At 42.3% G+C, this 26,266-nt stretch overlaps 1 protein-coding gene across 6 annotated transcripts in view; it reads left to right on the forward strand.

Annotated features, from left to right (window-relative positions):
• The window catches only part of LOC139328643 (band 4.1-like protein 1), a 79,748-nt gene that overhangs the window by 38,577 nt on the left and 14,905 nt on the right, over nt 1-26,266 (forward strand). The window contains exons 2-17 of one of the 6 annotated variants that reach the window (XM_070958522.1): nt 1,198-1,340; nt 3,152-3,319; nt 8,080-8,184; nt 12,702-12,744; nt 12,939-13,014; nt 13,362-13,580; nt 13,970-14,057; nt 14,165-14,317; nt 15,884-15,981; nt 17,084-17,259; nt 18,814-19,037; nt 19,453-19,488; nt 20,158-20,202; nt 22,543-22,692; nt 23,956-24,042; nt 24,308-25,726. In XM_070958522.1, the coding sequence (XP_070814623.1) occupies nt 1,302-1,340; nt 3,152-3,319; nt 8,080-8,184; nt 12,702-12,744; nt 12,939-13,014; nt 13,362-13,580; nt 13,970-14,057; nt 14,165-14,317; nt 15,884-15,981; nt 17,084-17,259; nt 18,814-19,037; nt 19,453-19,488; nt 20,158-20,202; nt 22,543-22,692; nt 23,956-24,042; nt 24,308-25,726 (3,126 nt within the window). In that variant the 5' untranslated portion in view covers nt 1,198-1,301. The remainder of the gene's footprint in view (nt 1-1,197; nt 1,341-3,151; nt 3,320-8,079; nt 8,185-12,701; nt 12,745-12,938; nt 13,015-13,361; nt 13,581-13,969; nt 14,058-14,164; nt 14,318-15,883; nt 15,982-17,083; nt 17,260-18,813; nt 19,038-19,452; nt 19,489-20,157; nt 20,203-22,542; nt 22,693-23,955; nt 24,043-24,307; nt 25,727-26,266) is intronic. The other 5 variants (XM_070958523.1, XM_070958524.1, XM_070958525.1 and 2 more) reach the window with 5 other exon arrangements.

Raw genomic sequence — 26,266 nt, forward strand, 5'->3', positions numbered from 1 at the left:
AGTTAAAGTAGTAACGCCTATACTGTCCAACACTGACACACACACATACTACACACACATACTGACATAATGTACTTTGCTGGAAAACCCATAGTGTATTATGTAAGTGCAACAGTCAGTCAGTGTACTACGAGGCACATCTATGAAGTACATTTACATACAGCATTAACAGACACACATACTGATGCTGCACGCAGCAGAGGAGGCCTTCCTGTGACAGAAAAACCAGCTGAGCTTGTGCTGCGGTGTGAAGTGTGGAGATGGCGTTAGCTCTGCCTGTGCGCAACTACAAAAACAGCTACCCACATCTAAGCTACCACTCTGCTCTCTCTACTGCACACTGCACTGCGAATGTAACACTCTTGAAAATTAATGATGATGATGAAATTGATAATAGTAAATGATAGAAGTCACAATTCATTTACTCAGATATCTTTAACATTCTCTCTATTGAGCCTCTGTTTAGACGTGCTAACAGTACCCACCGATGTAAACTGACAGTCCAGCCACCCTGATAACCTGCAGCTGAAGGTGTCAGTAACAACACTTCAAAAATGATGACAGAAACACTCACACAAATGGCGTGCTCTGCACTCTGATATTCTGCTGTGTTGATTAGTATTAATGCCAGAATATGTTTTGTATTAGACAATTCAAAGACATTATATGATGACACCCTACTGCTGCCCAAGCATCCATATCCTCTCATGGATCAGAGGCAGTGCTTTTATCAGTTTTTTGGTTGAACGCCTTTGTGATTTAAGGAATGCACTGTTGATAGCCAGGAGCACGGCCTAATTCTGTAATTCATTTTTTTTGGTTGTCGTCATCGTAGTGGTGCAGCTTGTCTTGCTTAAATAGATGATCATTATCTGGCTCAGTGAAGGATTTTATAATTAAAGTAAATGTCCTTGACGGCAAGGTGAATTATGTCTGTGGAAATTGTGTTGTATCGAGAAGCCACAGCTTTCAGAATGTGTGATGAGCGTGTGATCCTGGCGCGAGTGTCGTTATTGTTTTGGGTTGAATGCATCCGTGTTCAGAATTTTTCACAGTCTCCAGCTGCAGCACCTGTCATCTCGCCTCTTTTGATTCTGACAGAAAGCATGCATAAATGCTGTTGACAGGGCATTTTGAAGAGAAGGCGCCAATCACCTGAGACGCTGTTTGAACATTTTTGCTGTGATCTTCTCTCAGTGCAGGTTGGTGTTACATTGGTGAAGCGACAGAGACAGGCCCTGAGTCGGAGGTGAAGAGAGCCAGACAGGAGTCCTCCCAGCCAGCAGGGAGCAGCAGCAGGCATGCAGGACTCCGCTTCGGACAGCAAGATGGCCAAACAGGTCAGCGCGGCCCTAATTGCACTAATGGATTACAGCCGAAGCCGAAGGCTTAGCAGTAGTTGTGAAAGTAAAGATAGAGGACATAATACAAACAAACAAGACTACAAATCAATCCACTTTGTAAACAGGAATTCACCGGGTGCTTTTCATTCCATAAATTGGTCTCCTTGTCTCCTCCACTCGCTTCCTCTCCTCGCGTCTTAGCTCCGCCCAGCGAGGACATGAAAGAGGGATGCGAGGATGGGACGTGAGGACGGAGGAAACGAAACTCCGAAATGAAAAATCCTCGCTCCACAGCGTCAGTCCGAAGCGATGTCAATTACTGATGACGTTTGCACAGCTGGAAAAGCTGTAAAACGTGATATTATGGTCAGACCTGCAGTCAGACTGTTCTACTCCTGATTGCTATTGATGAGGTTTCAATTATATGCCGTTAGAGGCATAACAGAGGACGGGTGTGTGGTAGATTAAACCAACAGCCTTGTAGCCTTGCTTTAAAAAACCGTAAATATATACCAAGAATTTTCATTTATTTCTTGGTGACAGATACAATTGTTAAAAGGACACAGTTGAAACAAGAATCAAGATTACATTTGTGAAGACCTGCTCCCACCATGATTCAAACGTGTGCCACATACGACACGCCCCTTAAATAATAAAAGACTTCCGCTTAGGCTACACCGGTGTATCCTCACTCTGATCTCCTTCAGAAGCCTCCTCTCTCCTCACTCCTCGTCTCCTTCAGGTGCATTTAAGCAATTGGAAGATCCTTCATCATGGCGGAGGGGAAACGACTTCCGGGTCGACGAAGGGGGGAGGAGATGAGGAGGCACAATTCAATGTAATGAAAAGCACCCCCTGTATAATCACAAGCCGTAAGACAACTGCCAAAAGTGACAGTTTAAAGGGTGAAAGATACATTAAACTTAACTGACAGTCCAAGTCTGACTAGTACTCGTACAGTTTAAAATGCTACTTTAGTCTAACATTTTGAGGTATATTGTATGATTTTTGTGAAATATAATTTAATCAGATGTGTTGATCATATTCCATATCACCTCTTTTAGGTCTAAACTGTACAACCTTTTAAAGTTCAGTCAGCACCAGCCCCACCTGGCAGTTACCGGGTATGTCTGTGTGACAACTGCACTATAAGAATAAACTTAAAACTAAACACGATCTTAAAACTGAGCGAAGTTTGAATGGGCAAAGAGCTGATGCAATAGCTCGTGCTTCAGTGAGCTGAGGATATCATTACATGGCAGCAATATGGGTTCATTTGTTCATATTGCCTCCTTCGGGTCTTGTAGATAATGAAGATGACACTTATTATGAAGGAGTTTTATCTGGATTCATTAACTTACATGATTTCTTGATATTGCAGCAGTTCTGCCTAGTCTGAAGCAGAGCTGAAAGAGTCTATATGTCGATTATATAAAGGGGAAAACATCGCTGATGACTGCTGTGATTATATTTTATGTCTGATATCTGTTTCGTCTTACAATTCAATAATTAGTCTGGGAGTCAGTGCAGTTTCCAGTAGTTCTACATTTTACTTCATGTTCTTCAATATTTGAATTAGCTGATTCGCTCAGATTGCACACAGTCAAATATCCATTAAGCCTCAATGCTGACTTTCCCTCATGCCATTATAATCAAAAAACTTAATCTTAATCTAAGGCATTGTCCTGATATTGATACAGTACTTCAGTGTATTTGAACTGTTTCAAATGTCCACTCAGGTGTCAGGGATGACAAAAGAAACCTAGAACTGTGTTATTTGACTGCCTTTTCTACATTTCTGTGTTAAGGAACAGAACTCTAAGCATCGTGAGGAACACAGAGAAACAGACGACATGTCTGAGAAGATGTCCCCGAACAAAAACCCCAAATCTCCCCAGAAAGGCTCCAAGCGACTTAAAACCAGCCCCTTCAAAGTGACCCTGCTGGACTCCGCCGAGTTCGAAGGAGAAATTGAGGTATGCGTGATGAAAAACAATTTGTGGTAACATGTTTTCTCGAATTAGCCTTAACGTGTTTTGAACAAACCGTTGAAAAGCAATGTTTTTTATTTCCTTTGTTGTTATTTTCCTCTGTAGGCAGTTTTGTGCGTTCTACAGTGCTGCACAGAGCGGATAAAACAGGCAAAGAGAATAAAAGAGAGGGTGCCATGCTGAGTGCTCACCAGGGGGGTGAAGCCAAAGCAATGTTACACATTTCTGTAATACACACAAAAGAAATAAATGCACACAAGAACATCCTCATTCCACACAAGATATGTGTTGTCATTAGTCCGGCAGTGTGAGGAGATTTCCCACTTGCTGTGGATGGAAACTGAAGGCATGCATAAAAGAGAAGGGCAGAGATAGATGGAAGTCCATTGCCTTAGATAAATCCACTTCTTTGCTTTTATGGGTAGCATCAACATCCACCTGTGCCAGAATAAGTCTGTTATTCCTCCTGAAATGTCTTTTACAGTTTTGTGATTGAAGGAATTCATATCCAATTACTTGACTGTGGAGGTGACTATGCAGCAACATTTTAAGCTCTGTCTTAAAACTTTCGATTCAACTAACTGTCAATTCATTTAGTCACCCAAATCGAGGATATGATGCGTCTGTCTGGCGCCGCAGCCTCTGTGCCTGAGATGATGGAGTTAAATCAGGCTTCTGTCTGGCCCTGCTGGTGGCAGCCAGCATGTGTCACAGCTCAGTACCCTGCCTCTGCATTCCTTCAGCAAGACTCCTGTCTGATGCAGCCTGGACTGGGACTGGAGATACACTGTGCATGTTCATGGGTATGGCTGGGCATAACCTCAGTATATCTAAAAAAAACAACAAGACCTCCAAACATTACCTTTAAAGATCTGGCACCCTTATCAATAGGAAAACAATGTTTGTCTCCAACTGGAGAGTTAATCCTATGACTGTTTTCTGCCACCTTTAGAGTTCACGTTTGGTCACATTTAGACAGCAAGAACTACTTGGTTATGTTTAGGGAAGGTTAATATAAACCAACATTGATGCGAGCAGCAGCCTATAGTGTCAGAGATGCACAGCAGGCCTCCTCATCCAGACTCCCTCCTGGCGAGTTGTCTGTATAGTAACAACGTCATGCTACTTCGTACATGTCCTGTCATTATCTGCACAGTCACAACATGTCACACAAATATAGCTTGTTTTAAAGGAATGGTTTGACTCCCTGGAGTCTTGTTCTCAATATGAGGTTGCCAGACACCCTGTGGCGACTGTCAGGAAGTCACTGTACAGTGACTCTCTAAGACCTCACTCACATTCTGATGAGGACTCAATAGAGACTGATATAAAAAATGAATGTTCAAAATTTAAGCCACCGAGGCTGGAACGTCCTAGATTTTAGTCTCCAGCACACACTCCAAAACACTGGATCCTATATTTCACAGCATGCAACTCACCACTGCTTCATTAGTATCTTTCAAAATATATCACCCAAATTCTTAACCAATTTCTCAACCCAAATCTGCGATAACATGATGGTATCAGGGTTATTTTCTCACATTTCAGAGCCACAGACAACGTTCTACTTTTGTTTTCATAGGTCAAGTATTTCATTGATCTTCTGTATTTGTATATTTTGTATTTGAATAAATACTGATTTCTTATTGGCACTAATATGAAAAAAACCTTCATTAGATAGATACTAGGATTCACAGGATGTTGCTTTTGTCCAATAAAAGCCTTCAGCACAGGTCGTTAAAAGGGTGTTAGGAAATCTATAGTTATTACATGGTTGCAAGCCAGGTGCAGCCAAGGAGAAAATAGAAGAGCAATGTTATTATTATGAGCCACCCCTTAGGATACTTATGCACAAGTGCATGAAACTTTGTGTGTGAGTGTGTGTGAGGTAAGAATATCAGGAATGCTACACTTGCACCAACCTCTCTCTCAGCACTGTGAAAGCATTCAGAAATACCTTTGGGGCTTTTCCACACCACAACAATAGTTCACATTATGGTTATGAAAGCTTTTGTGTCTTAAGTGCTCTTCCTGAATATTCTCCCGCCCTCGCAGCACTGCCAATCAGTGCCAGAGAGTCACAAAGCAGCTTGCTGTCAGCCCATGATTTTTAAAGTTCTAGTTTGGTGTGAGCCTCCAACCTCTGGGTCATTGGCAGGCCTGCTCTCCCTTCCTGTCTTTAATTGCTGGGGTGGAACTTCATGCCTGCCATATCCGAACCTCCCTCATGCTTTCAGGAGCTGGTAATAACAGTGTTGCGAAAAAGCAGGCCACGCTTTCCGAACGCTCTCCCTGAAGGAGGTGCCGCATTCATGGGTTAATTAAGTCTCTTGTCATGGATGCATGGCTGAGACTCCCCGTGGTCCTCAGGCAGGAGAGCAGGCACCCCACCCTCACCCACTTCTCTCACCCAGTCTCCCCCCTCTGCTCACTGGGGTGTAATCTGCTTCACTATGCATGGTCAAGCCTAGCCGGCCCGATGTGCACAACAGGGATATTTTGGGCGGAACTGAGTCTTTCATGCTGGTTTGTTGTCTTTTCATGCTCCACATGGTGATTTGTTTATTTAATTTTGGTGGCAGGTGCTGATGTCATACAGCACCCTCTTGCTTTACATTGGGGACTCACTGACATGATGAGAGCTAGTAAAAACTTCCCAAGTGTTGATCCACCATCCTTTCACCCATAATGAGGCTAAGGCGAAACTCTTTTTCAAGTCCTAGCCTTGAGATATTAAGAAACAAGACAGCAGAGGAATAATACTGCATCTGTTTCCCTGGCAACTGCTTGCTCCATCTCCCTGTCACTTCGCAAAGTAAGCCTCAGGGGAGGAGGGACAGTGTGTGTGTGAGTTAAATACTGTGGATGTGTGGTTCAATGTTAGGTCTACTTCACATGTGGATGCTAGTTCAGTAAGTGATTGCTGATCAGATTTCTTTAAAAAGATCATTATGTCCAGGAAGCTCTTGCCAATTGCTAATCAGATTGGCTATTGATGATTGAAGAGATGATCGGCCATTGATTTTTTTTTTTTTTTTTTTTTCAATTTAAAGTAACTAAATAAACTATAAAATCTGCTCTATGTTGTGCATTTACAGGAGATGTTTCTGGTGGAGTGGCATGTTTGCACGCAGCTATGATCACTGCTAATCAGCACAAGTGATTCTGGTGGTTGTTCTCATTTACATATTTTTCTGTTTTTTTTGTTGTTAGAGTTCTGTGAGATTTGATCACAGCTTATGAATACTACCTTCACCAGCAGTCTTTACCAAGCTATCGCACTGCAGATAAAATCATTAATATGTGATCACTGCATCGTCTGACAAATTGAACAAAAATGTTCAAGCTGTGCTGTGAGATCGGCTGTGTTGGCATTTAAAATGAATCCTCACTGAGAAAGTGTCCGCATCATGTTTGTTCAGTTACAAACCAATCAATAGTCAGTACTAACAATTTAAGTCAAATAAGGTTAGTGTTACTCTTGTTTGTAGATAGCATAACTTCACACTGGCAAATACAGTCTGACCAACCAGCTTTTGACCTTCAGTTTGGGAGGCATGTGTGCTAACCAATGAATCGCCATGACAGCTGATTTGGGTAGTTTTTTCATTGTATGACTATCACTGAAATGTGACCGTCACTAGATGATCCAGTCTATACTCAAAACAAAAGTAGATTTTTAATCTACTGTAAATATATGATTACCTCACTTATTAGAAATGTTCATTGCAATAATCGTGTTGGTGTCAATCACTGGGTCCACTACTTTGGTCCAGACTGAAATATCTTATCAACTATTGAGTGGATTACTATGAGATTCGGTTCAAACATGCATGGTCCCCAGAGGGTAAATTGAAAAGACTTTGGTGTTCTCCTGACTTTTCATTTAGCACCATCATAAGGTCAAATTTCAAGTTGTCAAATACTTTTGTTTATGAATCTAAACTAGTTGATGGTTAGATAGTTAACCATGGTTAACCTTGTGCACGTTAGCTCAATTTACAGCTTCACAGAGCTGCTGGCATGGCTGTAGACTGTTGGTCTCAACAATGTACAATGTGAAAATCTCACTTTTGATGACTTATTTCACCAACACTGATGGAGTTGCTTGTGTCTACATTTTGTCTGTTTGGAATACTTTCTTTGCCCACCTCTCTATTTTTATACACTTCTTGCATCCAGGCTATACACTAAGGATATACTGATCTCTGCCAAATCTGGTCTAAAGCTCCTTCAGGATTGTAAGCAAAAAGTTTTATTTGTGCATCCTGATGTTACCTAGTCAAAAAAAAAAAAAAAAATCCACATCGAAACGCCCTTCAATGTAAAAACATGAGCTTTTCACTTGAATTTGAAAAGAAACGTTCCTGAAATGTTCACCTTGATCTCTGTCAAGAGCAGATGAATTCTCTGCTTACAGTACAAGGACCAATCTTCCCCAGCAATTCACAGTCCATTTTCACTGTCAAGTGTTTGATGCACACTGACTGTGACACGACGCCCAGTGGTTGAGCTGTTTTATTGTGTGCAGAACCAGAGAACAGGAAAGCAGCCTTTACAAGCACACCTGTTGAATGGGGTCTGACACCGGTGAGCCAAGCTTTTCCCAATAAAAGGGAGCCATACCAGCAGCAGACGCTTATGCACGCGTGACATTTCAGAAATGTAGAGGATCTTTGTTTTGTTTTCTTTGGCATTGCTGTTGACCCTTTTACCACTGCTGTGTCATCTATGTTTGTCTGCAGAAACACTCCAAAGGACAGACCCTGATGGACATGGTCTGTGAGCATCTCAACTTGCTGGAGAAGGACTATTTTGGTCTGACCTTTGCCGACACAGACACCCAGAAGGTCAGTGAATTGTGTGCCACAATAACCCCATGGGATGTCTCAGTGCATAAACATGTTGCTCACAGAACAATCTGTATTCCCCTCACTTGTCGGCTGGGTTGGCTCTCTCAGGGGCACATTATCCATCATTCAAAGATGAATGGAAAATGGAAATTTCCATGCCCTGTCTGAATCTGGACAACAGACAGTTGTAAAATGTGTGCAGTTGAAGTGAAGATGAAATGCCTCATCTACCCGTTTCAAAATGTAAACATGAATTTTAGTTATGCAAATATTTCGCAGAGGCAGAGATGCCCTGGAGGTGGAAATAATGTCACTGATTGGTTGAGTTAAACCTCCAAGAGCCACAGTTTATCAGGTTTATCAGAATAGATAAGAAGAGAAGTTCAGTAGAAATGATTTCAGGGACTTTTTTTTGTCTTTCTTTCATAACCATGGCACATTGAAGTATAAGCAGGCTAGCTTACTAGCTTACCTTTAGCCTTTAGCTATAGAGAAGTTTGAACTAACATTAGCCCCCATGAGCTACTGGTCAGTCTGGAGCAGCAAAACCTCACGACAGGCTGGTGATTTTTCATTTTATTTCAATTCTTTTAAACGTTACATCGTCTAACTTTAAGTTCAGCCATTAAAACAACTAACATGTCTGCTTCTGTAAAACGTGTACATACATTAAACTTCAATCAGCTCATGGATCATTCTGACATTTCAAGTAGAAGGTCTGAATATGTTTTCCTCTGATCTTTGTTGACTTATTATCATATAATCAGGTAATTGACTCTGAGCTGATGGGCCCTAGCTGTCCGCTGAGCTCTTTTCTCAGATGTGGGTTTTGGGTGTTGATTGACATGAGCCTCCCTGAAGGCGGTATGTGTTTGCAAAGAGCTGCAGAGGCACCTGCTGCCTTTTGAAGATAGGAAAGATGACAAGGCTAAGTCCCTTTTAACATCTGGAGCATAGCCTCATCATCAACTTGCGCATGCTTTGTCAGCTCACATGTTGCTACTTGATGCGTGTCTGACGGCTGAGTCTTTGGAGCATGATGTCGGCCCATACAGACAGGTTAACTGGGGTGTTAGAGAGGTAAACAGACTTGAAGTTAAAATATGTGGCTCTCTCTGAGTGAAGGTAAGGCTATGGCTTGGATCAATATGACAGGCTCATCAAAGACAGGCTTATCAGAGCGCAGCTTGATCCTGCTGTCTGGGGTCATTGCTGATTGGTAGACCAAATACGCCTGAGAATTGAAATGTCATTTCAGATGCCCTTTCTCTGTCTCCGTTGGGGGAACAAGGATATAATCTTCACCATTTGGGAGAACATTTATTCCGTGTGATTGCTTCATGAGCTAAGGTTGCAAAGGGAAGAGTGAAGCCTTGAACAGTCAGTGATTAAAAGTTCTTCCTGCTTTTCTGCAAAGAAAACCAAAGCGGCAGGGACTGCCTTAGTAATTGAGCACTCTTTGGCCTTGGCTGATACAAGATAGATTCAGGGGGACGGTAAATGCCTGCGGCTCATTAAAGTCTTTAGCAGTCTGATTAAACACTGGAGGAGCATGTGTATTTATGCTGGTGTATTGAGTGTGTATGTGAAGGCACAGTTCGAATTGCCAGAGATGCTTGCAGTTTTCCCAAAATGGCCACAGGACTGCGCTGTGCTGTATTAACCTTTCACGCCCCTGATTCCACTCTGACTGATGTGATACCAGCTGCCAAAAAGACTGTTAGCAGTAATAAGCAGCTGCTGGGTGGTATTCAGGTTAGAGAAGATCACTGTCAGCTCTCCGCGCTGCAGACAGCATGGAACTATGCTGTATGGAGAAAACACCTGTTTATATGTATGTGTGTGCAAGTGGCAGAATTTAAAGTAACAAATTATATTAACTCCCATTACTGTAAGAGAGTAGATTTTCTTGTCTGCTTTGACTTCTTTAAGGAATAGCAACCAGGTTCACTGGATGGCACTGTCGACCAGTTGGTCCACCACTGTGGTCCTGACCAAAATATCTTAACAGATGCTCGGTGGATTGCCATAGAATTTGGTTTAGATCATCCATCCATCCATCCATCCATTTTCTATACCGCTTATCCCTTTCGGGGTTGTGGGGGGGCTGGAGCCTATCCCAGCTGTCAATGGGCGAGAGGTGGGGTACACCCTGAACCGGTCGCAGGGCTACACACAGACAGACAACCATTCACACTCACACCTAGGGGCAATTTAGAGTCACAAATTAACCTAATGAGCATGTTTTTGGTCTGTGGGAGGAAGCCGGAGTACCCGGAGAGAACCCACGCATACACGGGAAGAACATGCAAACTTCACACAGAAAGGCCCGACCCGGGAAACGAACCGGCTTGCTGCAAGGCACGCGCACTACCTGCTGCGCCACCGTGCAGCCCTTGGTTTAGATCAGTGTTTCTCAGTTTTGGTCCTAGGGCCCCCCTGCCCTGCATGTTTTAGATGTTTCCCTCCTCCACCACACCTGATTCAAATGATCAGCTCGTCATCAAGCTCTGCCAGATAACGAGCCACTCATTTGAATCAGCAGGAAACATAAAACATGCAGGGCTTTGGGGTTCAAGGATCGGAATTGAGAAACACTGGTATAGATAATCATGGTTCTCAAAGGATGGAGCCTACTGACTTTGGTAATCCTCTGACATTTCCTCGAGCGCCTCTGTATGGCTGACTATTTATTTTTATTAAATTATTTTAAAAAATGACTGAATGGATTGGCGTAACATTTTGTACAGACTTTGGTGATCCATGACCGTTCACAGGGGTGGATTTGAGTGATATATCTCAACAAATATTTCATGGATTACAATGACATTTTATAGAGACATCCGCATGCTCCTCACAATGAATTATAGCAGCTTTGGTCAACCCTTAACTTTTCATCCAGTGCCAGATCAAAACTGTCCATTACTTTGGTTGATGACCAAATACCTGCAAAACTAATGACATTCTTAGACTTCGTGTTTGGTCAGTTAAGTTTTAAGTTAGCATGCTAATCCACTAAACTGAGATGGTGAATGTGGTAAACGCACCTGCAAAACATCAGCATGTTAGCGTTTTCATTGTGAGCATGTTGTCATGCTAGTTCTTATCATTTAGCTCATAGCTAAATGTAACACAAAGTCACACAACTGTTAGGGCGACTGTAGAGTCAGAGTCTTGTTAAATCATGTAGTCGTTGTTGGTGCTTTCTGGTTATTTCTGATATCAAGCCACCCCTTTAATTCAGACGTAGTAGTAGTTAGAAATGCAGAAAAGATTCCTTTTGTAGGTGTAATAGTTCTGAGAGAACTTAAGTGGCAATGTATGGATTTCTGGCACATCTACGCTCAAGGTGCACAGAGAAGAGAAAAAAACCTCTGAGGAGTCCAATCTTTTTCGACTGATGGGCACTTCTCAGTAATCTCAGCTAATTAGTTTTTATAGAGATGTGTCATGAGGTAATATCCAAATCCCCTATATACCTGTATGTGTTTTTATCATGTATCACATTGCTGTTTCTCTTCATTTTATCTTATCTTTCATGTTTTAAGACTCCTGTAATAAATATACATAAAACGATGTAATGTGTTTTCAAAGTATGACACACTAAAGATGTATTCAAGGTTAAGACCTGCTCTATATCAGCATATATGCAAATCTGTTAAAAAAGATAAGCCTGATGAAGGTCACAAGCTGAAATGTGGTCTCTCTCTTCACGTGTCACCTGGTCACACCTGAATACCACACTCGACATAAACAGTCAACCAATGAATTCATTTGGGAATGCAGATAGGGAGTGTATGATACAGGATATCAGATCTGTAGATTACTTTCTAAGTGGGCTGATGACAAAGATTTTTAGATGGAGAAATTCAGTTGCCATTTTATTGTTATCAGAAGGTTTGTCATTTTTGAGGAAATTATCTTGTACAGATACACGGCTATGAGGGAAACAGTGCTATAAGAGGACATGTAATGAGAGATTCCATGGAACACCACAAGCCAACAAAACCAGCAAAAAGTAGATTTTTCATTCACATTTTTTACTGTTACAAACTGTGTCCAAGTTTAGCAGGCTAAGAGTACTCAAGGGAGGTATTGCATCACTTTCTTCATTGCCATCTCTGTGTTGCTGTGCCTCTTAAGGAGCACGATTTACAGCTACTGTTACAACTGAGTCAGTGTGCACTGCACCACTGATGAGATGCTGTTGCAACCAAATCAAAAATGGTGCCCCTACAGGCGAAGCGGCTCATGATACGTTGGGATGTGAGGAGATCAGATAGGTAACTGGCTGGCAGTGATTTTGCAACACAATGAAGAAACAGATGCTTAAATTAAATCTGCTCTCCACACATTTGAGAGGCTCAGCAGGGGAGGGCTCAGTTTCTTTATTTAACCATATGGAAATGCTTTCATTAGGAGCACTGACGGCAATTAGAGCAAAATGTGACACCGGGTGTGCATTAGCCATGTTTCCAGTCTGCCCTGTGTGAATTCTGCCTTCTGTCTTTCAGAACTGGTTGGACCCCTCCAAGGAGATCAAGAAGCAGATGCGCAGTGAGTGTCTTTTCCAAGTAGCTGAGATGATAAATCTTTTAATATTCAATTAGTAACTCATAAAAGTGGATTTGTTACCATATGAAATAATGCACAGTTTCATGTTAATGTGCTAGATTTTTAATCACAGTTTTGTACAGTTGTCCTGAGCAGACATGGTTGTCCTTCCATCTTTCATTCTCATTTCTCTTCAGACTCTCCGTGGCACTTTGCCTTCGCTGTCAAGTTCTACCCTCCAGATCCCTCCCAGCTCACTGAGGATATAACCAGGTAGAATACACCTTTACCACACACACTGCACCTCTGGCTGTGCTGTCACATGCTCTTCAGTGTTAATCAGAGGAGAAATAGCTTACACAGGTTGGTTCTGCAAGTGATTTGCCTTTTTTTTTTTTGTAAAGATGTCTGTTTTCACAGAACTATTGTAACAATTTACATGGCATATTTGCCCCGGTGTCAAAGCAACCCAAATCCCTCTATCCTTTTTGAGGATTAGACCTGGAATGCTACTAACTGCCATGGATTAACTACGCTGAATACTTGTTGGAGCTTGCTTTGGCTCAGGCTTGTTTGACTGCCAACACCCTCCTCTCCTCCCTTTTTGTCTTGTCTGACAGATACTACCTGTGTCTGCAGCTGAGGGATGACATGCTGTCAGGTCGACTGCCGTGCTCATTCGTCACTCACGCCCTCCTGGGCTCCTACACCGTTCAAGCCGAGCTGGGGGACTACGACCACGATGACCACGGCTCCGACTACGTCAGCGATTTCCGCTTTGCCCCCAATCAGACTCGAGAGCTGGAGGAGAGGGTGATGGAGCTCCATCGAAACTACAAGTACTGGACGTGCTGTTGTTTGAATCAGAATTTCATCAGCTGGGATGATCAGCTGATGAGTTTAACGTTGTGTGGAGATGCTCCATCATGCATATGGCTGATAGATGCCGTCACATTACTGCACCATCTGTCAGTGAGATGTACATGTGCGAGTATTGCCAGTGTGAAAACACTTTCTCAGTTAGGTCTTCACCACGCTCTGATTTGGCATTGCTTTTTGGCATACGGTGGAATGAAATGCTCAGGGGGATGGATGGGAGGGATTTAGAGTTGAAGATATCAAGGATATTATTAAGATAATTCTTCCCCCACTGTGCAAGATTATGGCTTTATTACTTAAGAAGGCCTGTTATTGTTGGTTACAGATATCACCATTATTCTGCCCACAGGGGGATGACTCCAGCAGAGGCTGAAATTAACTTCTTGGAGAATGCCAAGAAACTATCCATGTACGGGGTGGACCTACATCACGCTAAGGTCTGCTGGTTCCAAAGTTATTTTAAGTTGCATGAAAGTAGGTGCAAGGATGCACAGTGTTGCTCTTTAATAATTGCTGCCTCTTTTCTGCCCGTTGTCTGTTGCAGGATTCTGAAGGGATTGACATAATGTTGGGCGTCTGTGCCAACGGCCTGCTGATTTACCGTGATAGGCTGAGGATCAACCGCTTTGCCTGGCCAAAGATCCTCAAGATCTCCTACAAGAGAAGCAACTTCTACATCAAGATTCGGCCTGGAGAGGTATGCTGCGTGGTTAAGGATATTGAAGGTGTACTTTATTCATATTACACATTAAAGTTTTTACTCAACATGTTTAGTACTGCTTAACAAAATAGCTGTGTGATGTCTTCTCTTGCTTTGGAGGAGCTTTGTCAAATTTGAGAGAATAATCCTGATGATTCCATTTTTTTTGAACGATTTGGTTGGAGTTGAATCATAGGAAATGTACGTCTTAGTGTTTTTGGAACTTAACCCATACTGGGATCTTAAAATCAGGATATTTGGATTGTTGCTTCAATTTTTTATTTTCTTTTTTTCTTAGCTTGTCTCTCACAAGTTCCCCAGATTTATTGAAATGCAATGTTAAATCACTGGATTACTGCTTTAAAGGAATAGTTTTATATTTTGGAAAGCACGCATATGCTTTACTATAATGTCTGTCCGTTAAGTACAATGCTGAAGTCAGCAGTCAGTTAGCCTAGCTTAGCATAAAGACTGGAAACAGGGTACCAGCTGGCCTGGCTCTTTAAAAAGGCAAAACAATTTGAACTTACCAGCACCTCTTAAGTTCAGTAATTATTAACACATTATACTTTGTTTGTTTAATTTGTTGGAAAACAGTTGCAGTTTCAGGGGGATTATGTGGTGCTGATCCCTGGTGATGACAATACTCATGAAAGTCACTGTTTTTACACTTAAGGTTTTGTCTGGATTAAGCAACCGAACTATAACCTGTTAAATGGTGACCTTTAGAGGTGCTGGTAGGCTGAGTCTTTTTTACCATTGGACAGTGTTATTGATTGTTAATGTGTAATTTTCTGAAAAAAGTAAGTCTATTTCTCAGAATGTTGAACTATTCCTTTAAGCCATGACCTCAGATTCTGAGTACAGTAACAGCTGAAGTTCTGTCACAGCTGCCATTGCAGAAATGAATGAGTGGTCAGTTGTGCTGAGCAGATGACTGTAAAGTCCTTAGCTTTATACCTCCAGTTTTGCTCCTCTGCATGGTCAGGGTCTATATTCTGGCCCTCCTCATTGTGCTGTGCAGCACTGCAGCTTATCCTCCATGCTGAGACTCAGTGTGACAGGCTGTCTGGGCCAGACCCAGTCAAGTGACAGAGCCACACAGTGAGCCTGTGGTAGAGCCAAATAAAGAGCTCCTTTAACAGAGCTGCTGCAGCTGCAGCCATAGCCAGAATAGAGGGATAAAGAGTGTAAATATAGAGCCATGAAATAGTTTTCCTCCCTTTGCTCCCCATGTCTGAACAGTGGACATTATCCTCCCTCTGTCTTGATCTGCTCCTTTCTGCCTGGTCAGCAAAATCCATGTGTTTGCTTATGGAGTAGCAGTGGTTTTGCTAAGACAAATTAAAGCATGCTTTACTGATTTGGTTTGATGCTCATGTAAATATGAGATGTAAGAAATTTACAGATTTTTATTAATGAATATGTTAGGTTGCTTGAAACTTTAGTCTGCTGAGAAGTACTGAGGTTACATTCAACAAAACAAAGGATATACACGTGATTCTGTTTCCCCTACAGCTCCTTTCACATTTCTCTCTGTCTCCCTGCCTCTCTCCCCTCCAGTATGAACAGTTTGAAAGTACAATTGGCTTTAAGCTTCCTAACCACAGAGCTGCCAAGAAGCTATGGAAGGTCTGCATTGAGCATCACACCTTCTTCCGGTAAGAATTGATCTGGTGTGGTTAGAAGGTTCCTGTTCAGTGCCTATCAAGGCAAACAAAACATGTCCATGTGTGCAGCTTCATCAGGTGCAGCCACACTCAGTTACTTATTTTCTTATTTTTATATTATTTACTTACTGTCATATTTTTAACTTTTTAATTGCTTCTTCTTGATAGATGTGTCATGCACCAACCTCACCAAAGCAAATTCCTCGTATGTGTAAAATCGTACTTGGCAATAAAGCTTTTTCTGATTCTGATTCTGATGGCCACCCCAGCTTTACTGGTGATCAACACTGATACACCTTAGCAGGAGTGTGCAGGAGGTATGAGGAAGCAATCCACACATATGAGGAAGAGCTTGTTATGTAGCTAGCATGCAAAAGGCACTGACACTAAAGCTGCGTTTCCACAGCATGGTACAGCTCGACTGGACTGTACTCGCTTTAGTTTCCAGGTACTTTTCTCTACTTCGTTTCCCTTTGCTGATCATCGTAGCGGCACTGCACCCCCTTCACTTTTTCCTCCAACAACTTTACTTTCACCGTCTCTCTCACTCGCTCAACCACACACTCCTTATGCACACAAAAGAGCTATGCTACTCTTATAATAGAGGATATCGAAGGGATGGTGTATGTCATCTTTTATCTCAGCTCGCTTTGAACCTTGCCCGAGGTGATACCAAAAAAAGTACCAGGTACTATCCACACTGGAAACAGAAAAAAGAGCGAGTGGAGTTGAGCTGAGCCGTACCATGCAGCAGAAATGTGGCTTAACAGATCTTAATAGAAAGTTTAAAGATGATTCAGCTTTAGCCTGAAAATTATGCAGCACTTTTCTACCTGATGAACATCGCTGCTCCTTCATCATGTCATGTAGCAAGAAATAGTTGGTCAAAGAGGGTTCTAATGTGATGGCTTCCTTTGGGAGCGGGTACAAATCATTCCCTCAGAAATTAGCTTGAAAGTCAGTTTCAGTGCAACACAATTGAAACTACTTTCAAATCCAGCATTCACCCTGCTGTCTGTGCCGAGCTGATTTTTATTACATGGCACAGTATGTGGTAAAGAATGTTCACTGATCAGAGATTTTGTTTTCACAGGCTGGTGTCTCCAGAGCCTCCTCCAAAGGGCTTCTTGGTGATGGGTTCAAAGTTTCGATACAGTGGAAGGACGCAGGCTCAAACCAGGCAGGCCAGCGCTCTTATAGACCGACCTGCTCCGCATTTTGAGCGCTCCACCAGCAAGAGGTACCTGCTGTCCAGGAGCTTGGATGGAGGTGAGAGCCACAATAATCAATCTGTTTATGGAAGGTTTGAAGAGTGTGTTTTTGAACTTATTTAGTCATGATACGTTGCAACTTTGAGATGGACTTTTAAAGGAAGAGTCGAGCATTTTGGGAATTACACTTTATTTGCTTTCTTGCCAAGAGTTATCTGCAGTTAGGAGATAGCTAGCTTAGATTTACATAAAACCCGGAAGCAGGAATAAACACTTAGCTTGGCTCAGTCCAGAGGCGAAAATGCAGCTTCCAGCACCTCTGAAGTTCACTACTTTCCATATTATATGTCATTGGTGTAAAAACAACAACTGGCAGTTTTATGGGGGTTCAGGACATCATTGCTCCAGGCCAAAAAATAGTCCCAGTGGCTGTTTCCCACTGCCTGCAGGATGTAGCTTCATATTTAACAGATATGATACAGATACAGATATGAGAGTAGTATCAGTCCTCTGTTCTGAATCTCGGCATGAAAGCAAATAAGGGAGCTTTCACACTAAGTCTGTTTAGTTTGGTTCAAACAAACTCTGGTGCATTTCATGATAGCAGTTATTTGTTTTCCCAAGTTTTTTTGGCCTCAATGCCTAACAGATTCCTTTCATATTAGTTATCTGCCGATACAAGTCTGATCCAGTTATTTACAAAGCAGCAGATGATATGAAATGCTGATTATGGTAAATATGTATCAGACTCACTGAAATAATAGCTGTAGCCTAGCTTTGGCACACTTTATTTTTCATGAGCGACTTAATCCAAATACAGATCATTTTCACACGCTCACTCCTATGTACTAGTGAAATGCTGGGACTGGGCTTTATTTCAGGCGATATGATTCTTCAGAGTATGCCAGGTTCGGCTCTGAAACGGATCCTTTGGTAATCGTATTTATGTGGTTGTAGCATCATTTGAAAAGCTCAAATACTGTTACTCTAAATGCACGTGCTGATTGTGAACAGTTTCTGATCTTATATGAAGCCAGTTGTATAAGGGATGCATATATTTATGCAAATCATATAACTACGTTTATGTTGACAGGCAGACAATGTCATGCATGTCTGCATGAGTGCAGAGATTTTCCCTCACACATCAGACAGTGAGAACTTGAAACTGCTATGTGTATTGCTGCTACTTCTATGCACTAGTTCATCCTGTCTCAGTCTGTTTGTCATTATGCATAAAATGCAACCGCTTCATGGTTTAGTAATACCGATAATGCTCATGTTATTTTTTTTAATGAGATCTTTGTGACTCCAAGGAACATAATTATACACATAGGAAGCATTAAGTTTGCAGGACTTGCTGTCACTCACTTAATCTGCTTTCCCCACACTGGTCCTGATGATCATTAGTACATCGTCAGGGCTTCACGTTGACACCATGTTTACTTCTCATGGTTCATTTGTTGTAAATCAGTGTGAATATGAATGTACTCTTTTTCCCTTGGTCCAGACCAAATGAACTGAGTATATTTCCCAAAATATCAAAGTATAGCTTTAAAACCCCATATCAGTTGGTCTGTCTCGTCTCTTGTAATAACTCACCTCTTGTTACCAGCAGAGTTCTCACGGCCGGTGTCAGCCATGTGTGAGAACCACGATGGCCTCTCCCACCGCAGCATCAGTGAACAGCGTCGCCTCCACAGCCCCTCTGTGGACGAGCAGGAGACCGAGCTGGAGCCCAGTTTGGAACAGGATGAGGACCAAGAGCAGGACCAGAAGACGGAGCAGGACAAAGACGATGACGGCAATGTCACTCCGAGCAGAAAGAAGGAGATCATGGTATTGAAGATTTCCTGACAGACTTTTTATGAATTGCCATTGTGCCAATGATAGAATTAAGGAAGATCCAAATGTACAGAGCTTTAGTCAACTTGAAGACGACCCCAGCCTTGGTGCAGAGCGATGCCATGGACTGCAGGTGCTGATGTACAGTATATAGGTGCAATACAAGCTTCTCAGGCTTATCCAGCAGGGGCATAACGCTGTGGTGGCTTTAGTGGATTTAGCATTTACTAACTCTTCTCCTTTCACTCCTATTCACTCAGGCTTATATGCTTACACTGCACTGCTCATAAATCCCGCTGACAGCTTTACAGTTTTTAACCCTTACTCATTATGCTGAGATGTGCAGACGCAAGCTTTGCCCTCTGTTGCTAACATGCTTTCTCTTTTTTTAACTCTTGCTGGCAATAAGGAGGAGGCTGGCTCACCAGTTGACAGTAAACAGGAGGTATTTTGTGTCTGGTGATTTGGTCTCAGTCTGTCTGTATACTTGTCTTTATCCATCCATCATTGTTTCCTTTTTCAAGTATATCTGTCTTATTATATCTCGTGTCTGCCTGTCTTCCTCTGTCTACATGTGGCAGTCACCACTGTTATCATAGAACAAACTGTGCTGCAATGCACCATATAAGCAAGAGATGCTGCAAAAGTTGTCTGGACTTATTTGTCATAGTGAAGCATCCCAGCACACATTTGACAGACAGTGGGTACAGTTGGTACAGTTGCTACTTTATGGACAATTTTTATAGACAAAGTTTTCATTATACGACCTGTTAAAAAAGCTTTGGAAAGTGGTTTGCACTGATATGAAGAAAGATTTTTTACCTGCTATGCACAAGAACCCCTCCACTTTTATTTTAACAATATATTTCCGTGCCATATTGCTATCAACTCAATTTCAAAATGTCTACTGGGATGCATTTTCAAGTCATTTCCAAGTTTGTCCTGGCTTGGTAAGAAGTTGCCAAATCTAGCCGTCCAGTCTGTCTGCCTGCCTGTCCTCTGACTGACTTGCCCCATCCTGTCTCTGCATCTGACCTTGTTCCTGCACTCTCTGACCCTGCACTCTTCACCTCTGACCCCCCTTGTGCTCGCCCATTCTCCTGCCCCAACTCAGCTCTCTCAGTTGGACCAGGAGGCCACTCCTCGGCACAAACAGGAGGTACAGGTTCCTGTCTTCAGACCTTGTGCTATTTTGTCTTGTGTGCTGCTGCTATTCCACTGCACCTCTAGCCGTTTTTTGGGGTTTTGCTGATTGTGGTTTGACTGCAGCTGCCGTCTTGGTTCAAAGGATATTTTGATATTTGTTTTGGATTGTCATGGAGATTTGAAACATCTGTCAGCCGTGAGAATACTTCGGGTTGTAGCTTTGAAATTCTCCATCCTTATCGATAGAAATGAGCTCTTCTCCCTGCTTAATAGTTCCTATCAAGTATCAGTCCTTACTTTTTTGGAATGTTCTTCCCTGTTTGGTGGTGGAAGAAGCTATCAGATCCCATGCTTAACTGAAAGTGTTCAAGTTAAAGTCAATCTCAGAATGTATTTGAAACACCAAAATACTAAAAGCCTGCAGAAAAATAGCCCCTGTGACTGAAAGGTAATCATTCATCACTGGTTGGCTCTTTCCATTGACTTTACTAGCGTTCATGCAGACTGCGAGGCACCACTTCAAAATGTAAAATGCAACTGAACTGATCAGTATTCATCATCAGTATTCATCTGCAACAAAGACCGGCCTAACTAAGCATGACCTTGACCAACCAAGATAATGGATAGTTCATATATTTGCACTTTATTTTAACAACGGACAAGTGACAATTTTATTTGATCTTTTCTTTAGTCTTTCATTATTAAGAATTTGTCTGTGAAATGAGACTATGAAAATACTTAATGGAAAAACTACTATAACAATTAACAATGCATATTTATGACAAAAAAGAAAAAACATACAGTGTAATTAACTGAAGAGAATCATGTTGACTGCATTGTTCCTCCCCTACTTAAGTCATTTTACATATAACATTATTAGATTGTTAGTGCCGGTGCATCAATGCTGAAGTCGCATTTTACTGTTGTAGCTGGTGAAGGTGGGGCTAGTTTAAACACTTTGTTTACAATGAGGTTATCCAGTGGATCCAGATCAGTCGGGAGGGCTGTCCATAAATTTGTATTCGTTAAACACTGCATATTCCTTTCTCCCTGGGCCTTGTTATCTAAAAGTCTTCGAATGATTGGCGGAATTGCTCACACCTCATAGTCACAAGCCAGAAACCACTGATGTATTTTAGAAGCTTCTCATATGTTTTATTTTTTTGTTTGTGTCAGTAAAGAGGATAGGTTCACAGTTCATATGCAAAGTGAAACCAGTTTTTCTTGCTGTATTCATTCCTCTTCTTCATACTGACTGTGAATAGAAAAATCCCCAAATTTCCCCAATAGATGGAGGACAAAATCCACAGTACTGGTATTGTGCAAAAATACATTGTTAAGTTTATCTTAAGTTAATTTGAGGCTTCAGCAGTCTGTATTAGACAAATCCAGTGGGTATCCTCTGAAGTTACAGTCTTCTAAGTAGAAGATTCCCTCTTTCTGTTTCCCCTTGTTGAGCTGCAGTGGGGGGATAGTGACACAAAAAGGGCATCGTGCTCTAAAAAGACAGTAACATTGAAAGATACCAACTTGATTTGAATAACTCAGACTGCGAAAACCTTGTATTAACTTCAGATAAACTTCGGAATACATTTTTACACTGAAGTACACTGAATATACATGGTATATTTTGTCCCCCATCACTTACATTGGGCACAGAACCCATTAGGAAGGGATCTGTTGACCAGTATGAGCATGAGGGATGATTACAGGAAGCAAGAACTGTTGTATTAAGATGGACTTGGAACATTTTGAACCAATCCTTTCAGGTTTAAAGTAACAAATAACTACAGCCGTCACAAGATAAATGTAGTTGAGTGAAAAGTATGTAAATGTCCCTCTGAAATGTAGTGGAGTCGTAGTAGTAGTCGTCTAAAGTAGCAGAAAACAGCAATACTCAAACTTTTACTGTCCTTCAGTAAACTGTACAAAGTTACTTTCCACCACCAACTGTCACCAAATAAAATAAAGACAGAATTTGAATTAGCTGTCCAGGTTGATAGACGTGACATTAGAATTTCTTCTTTCACCTACTTTCTTTGTTGTGTTCACTTAAAAATGAGTTCCTTTGCTTTCTGTGACCTTCAGTGCCGTCTGAAAAGTCATTTCTCTCCACGTGCTACATCCCAGAGTAGTAAAACACTAGCATATTCTCCAGTTACATAAGTGTTCATATCACATTCACATCCCGTCGCCTCCTGTATATATGCAGTATTATCTCACATCCCCTTCAGTCACGCATATCAGATGTGTTGATGTGAGCGTTGCTGCTGAAAAGGAAGTTGACGTCCTGCTATGGCATTCCCTCTTCACTCTCCGTCTTGTTTTCCTCCTTTTGCTCATTCTCCTCCAGTTTCTGGATAAGTCGCAGGACTTCTTGCTGAAGCACCAGGCCAGCATCAACGAGCTGAAGAGAACCCTGAGGGAACCCAACAGCAAGCTGATGAACCGCGAGAAGCGTCTGTCATCCACCTCCCCAACAGGCACGCCAGAGAAGAAGGCTGTGAGTAGGGGATTAGGCTCGTGAGGGAGGGGGATGTGTGAACTCTTAGGTCCACTATGGTCAATATCTCTAATTCAGCGACCTCTGATGCTTGACATTCCATTAAGGGGCATTGATATTCCCACCTGGACGCTGTCATGTTGAATTCCTCTTCTTGCTGCCTGACTTGAAGGAAAACAGGCCATATTCTGACACGTGGTGACTTGTTTTGCAAGTTTTTTTGTATGCTCTTTTCTTTGCCTTTGAATAATTAAAGCCTGAGGATATACTGTATGACTGTAAAAAATGAATGTATTTATGGCTGTTAAATTTCTTTCCTATAAACAGTTCAAACATGTATCTCCTGCACAAAGGCACCACTGCTCAGAGGAACAAACCCAAAATCTGCAGTTTATTTTAAGAGGTGGATAATGAAGTGCGTCCTGCCTCTCTCTGGTGTGCCAGAATAATTCTGACAATATCTCAGAGGTACTTGAAGATGACTGACAAGTAGCAGAGAAGGAAGCATCTTGATGAGATTAGTTTCAAGATGTTGGTGGAGATTTACTCAATGCGAGGTACTTGAGAAATAATTAGCAGTTATCTTTTTTTTTCCTTGATTGCCTAACAGTGACACAGTTTTCTTTATGCCGGATCATGAAAGCTCTCAAGCCTGGATCACATTTTGGTAATTAGGCTTTTGAAGATAGAGCACTGAGATTGTAGTTTTCAGAAAGGATGTCATTGCTGGTGCCTAAGTCGTCTTCAGACAATCTCTCATCTGCAGTCTGGAATGATCAGATCAGGCCAATAGAATGTCAAACAGTGTCTGATGCAGAAAATGTAATCTGCTGTGTATCTCGTTCCAGGTAAAATGGTGGGGTGGGCGGGGGGCATTATTCTGTTTGACTGACAGTCGAAGGCTGGGCAAGTGTCTGTGCTCTTGACGGTTTCCAAGAGATTCAGACGAACTCAACTCTTCGATGTAGTTAGAGAACAAAAATATTTGCATTCCAAATGTCTTGCAAATGTTTGCTGATCACGTGAATTCGGTGGCTGTCAGGTTCACAGGATTGCACGATTTGAGTTTGAAGTTCATTAAAAAGTTTCTGTAGTCAGTTAAGTCCTGGTTGCACAGATTCCTTCTGCCTTTCCCATTTTCTGCCTTTTGCATGGAATGGTTAATTGTGCATCTCACTAATTTACTCCCTCGTCTTAAGTGGGAGCTCTAACAGCTGTTCTTCCTTCTCTTTTAAACTCTCTCCTCTGCCTCGTGTCGACCAGTTGGTGGGCCGAGCAGTGGGAAAGGACCCTGTTAACAGCCTGTCTGTTGAGGGTTTCGTCCAGAAGACTCTGGTCACTTCACCTGAGGTTGCACATCTCTCTCTCTTCCTCTTTCTTGATACAGTTTACTATTTATAGCATTTGTGGGTTGGTGAAATGCACTGCCTACTGCTCATATCATCACTCACACGTTGTCTATTTAAGACAATACTACCAAATATTGTACGATGAATCCCTAAATGCAAATGCATGTTTACCAAAACTCTGTGATTCAAATGATTGTGTAGAGTTCGGTATTTGAGGTAGCTGTGCTTGGCATGTCTAACTGTGTTTAATCTATACCAACATGTAGGGCTCTGAGGAGTGGGTATTGATTGAAAAACAAGAAACTTATCAACAGGACCATGACTGGAAGGCAGAAGAAAAGAACAAATCTCTCACGTCTGATTCCTCGTGGGAGAAAAAGGTGCTGGAAAAAGAGATAGACATTACCAAGATGATACATAAAGAGGTTACAGGGTATGACAGGAAAGAAATGAAAAGCCATATTGATGAATTTCCATCAACAAAATCATCCAGAGACCCAGATGCATGCTCTGAGCCTCGACCAACTAACAAAAGTCGTTTTGTGATTCAATTATCTGAGAATGCAGACTTGTTTCAAGACAAATCTCAAAGTAAACCATCTGAGGCCTCAGGCCCTGAGGCAAACAGTGACGTGGCCCTGGGCTCTCACCAGATCAAAGAACGCACAGCTTCTAAACCAAGGAAAAAGCGGAGACCCCAGAGCTTAAACCTGGGAATGCCTGCCGAGCTCATCTACAGGAAAGGAGACAGTGATTCTTCTGGAGAAGAAAATGAGGGCTCAGATTTGGACAACAGTTCAGAAAAAACCTCAACAAGAGGAAATCATTGTGGATCATCCCCACTGGTGATGGCGAAAGATGATCAGGGATCAGGAAAGGATCAGTCTGTCAGGGACTATAAAGACAACAAACAGGAGGATATATCTTTAGGAGAAAACAGGGAGGTTTCCACTCAAGGAACAGAGCAGGTAAAGAGGAAAGTGAGTCAGGTTGGGCCAGCAGATATTAATTTAGGTTCAGTGAACGGACCCGGAAAGATAGAACATGAAAGTTCATTAGCAGGTGTTAAAGGGGAGGGTGTGATGAAAATGCGAGCGAAGAGCCTTATTGACAACAAAGAGCTAGCTGAGGTAAAACTGCGACAGGTCAGGACACATGAGAGGAAGATCAGTAGTTCTGGGGGAGAGGATATCGAGGGTTTCATGGGAGACAGAGGTCAGAGGACGTCTGTCCACCGACTGTCAGGCAGCAGCTACCAATCGGAAATCACCAGGATTGTCCCCCTCAAACCAGAGCGATCGAAGAGCGTCGCAGGTAAGGACGAAAGGGACAGGACAGGACAGGACGAGCCCACACGGGTCATCAGAAGAGAATACCGCTGGTCAGTCGGCTCTCCAGAGGGACCCTCAGACCTTAACTGGACAGACGTCTCCACCTTCCATCCAGCTTTTGCAGGAGATCTGGAGGGCATTGCTAAACCAGAACATCTCGACAACAGCTATCAAGCTGGTAGAGGATCTACAGAGAGTCAGTTGTTCGGCTCAAAGATTCCAGCGCTTCCCAAAATGGCTCCCCCAGCCCCACCAGTGAAAACACAGAAGGCCAGGGAGTCCGGGCTAATACTGCGGAACAGCCGAAATGCCGGCAGGGAGCCAAGCCTGGACGCAGCCAAGAAGAGACACTCGGTAACTCTGCTTGGCATCTGCTATTCAGTCATTGGAAATAAAGCATCGCATGAGCTTCAGACAGACTCGCACGCCATTTTTCTTTTTTCCTACGTTTTCAGTGACTTGAAACACTCATCCATCTTACCTGTTCGTGCCTGTATGAAGAGCAGGCGGAGCGGTACTTTTGCTCCGTCTTGTGGCAAAAACCAATCAAAAAGTTTGGACATTTTCCCATATGGCAACCCAAATTATCCCCTCCCATTGCTCTCAACATGCACCACAATGTCTGGCAAATCTGTACAGCTCACCACTGGCTGTGAAAGTTTTTTCAAAAAAGAGACAGAAATCAATCTCTCTTGTTTTGGTTGTCGGTTTGTCTTCGCCTTCTCTAACTTGTGAGCCTCAAATTTCTTTCCAGCTCACGTTGCTCTCTGTCAGAGGGTGGCAAGAAAAGAGAGGCTCACATATTATCATCGCTCTGGTGATTTTTGCACATCTCTGTGCCACTTTCAAACTGCAGATACGAAACAAATGATAAATCACTGTGTATACTAATCT

Source organism: Chaetodon trifascialis, chromosome 3, assembly GCF_039877785.1.
Source record: "Chaetodon trifascialis isolate fChaTrf1 chromosome 3, fChaTrf1.hap1, whole genome shotgun sequence".
Taxonomy (NCBI): domain Eukaryota; kingdom Metazoa; phylum Chordata; class Actinopteri; order Chaetodontiformes; family Chaetodontidae; genus Chaetodon; species Chaetodon trifascialis.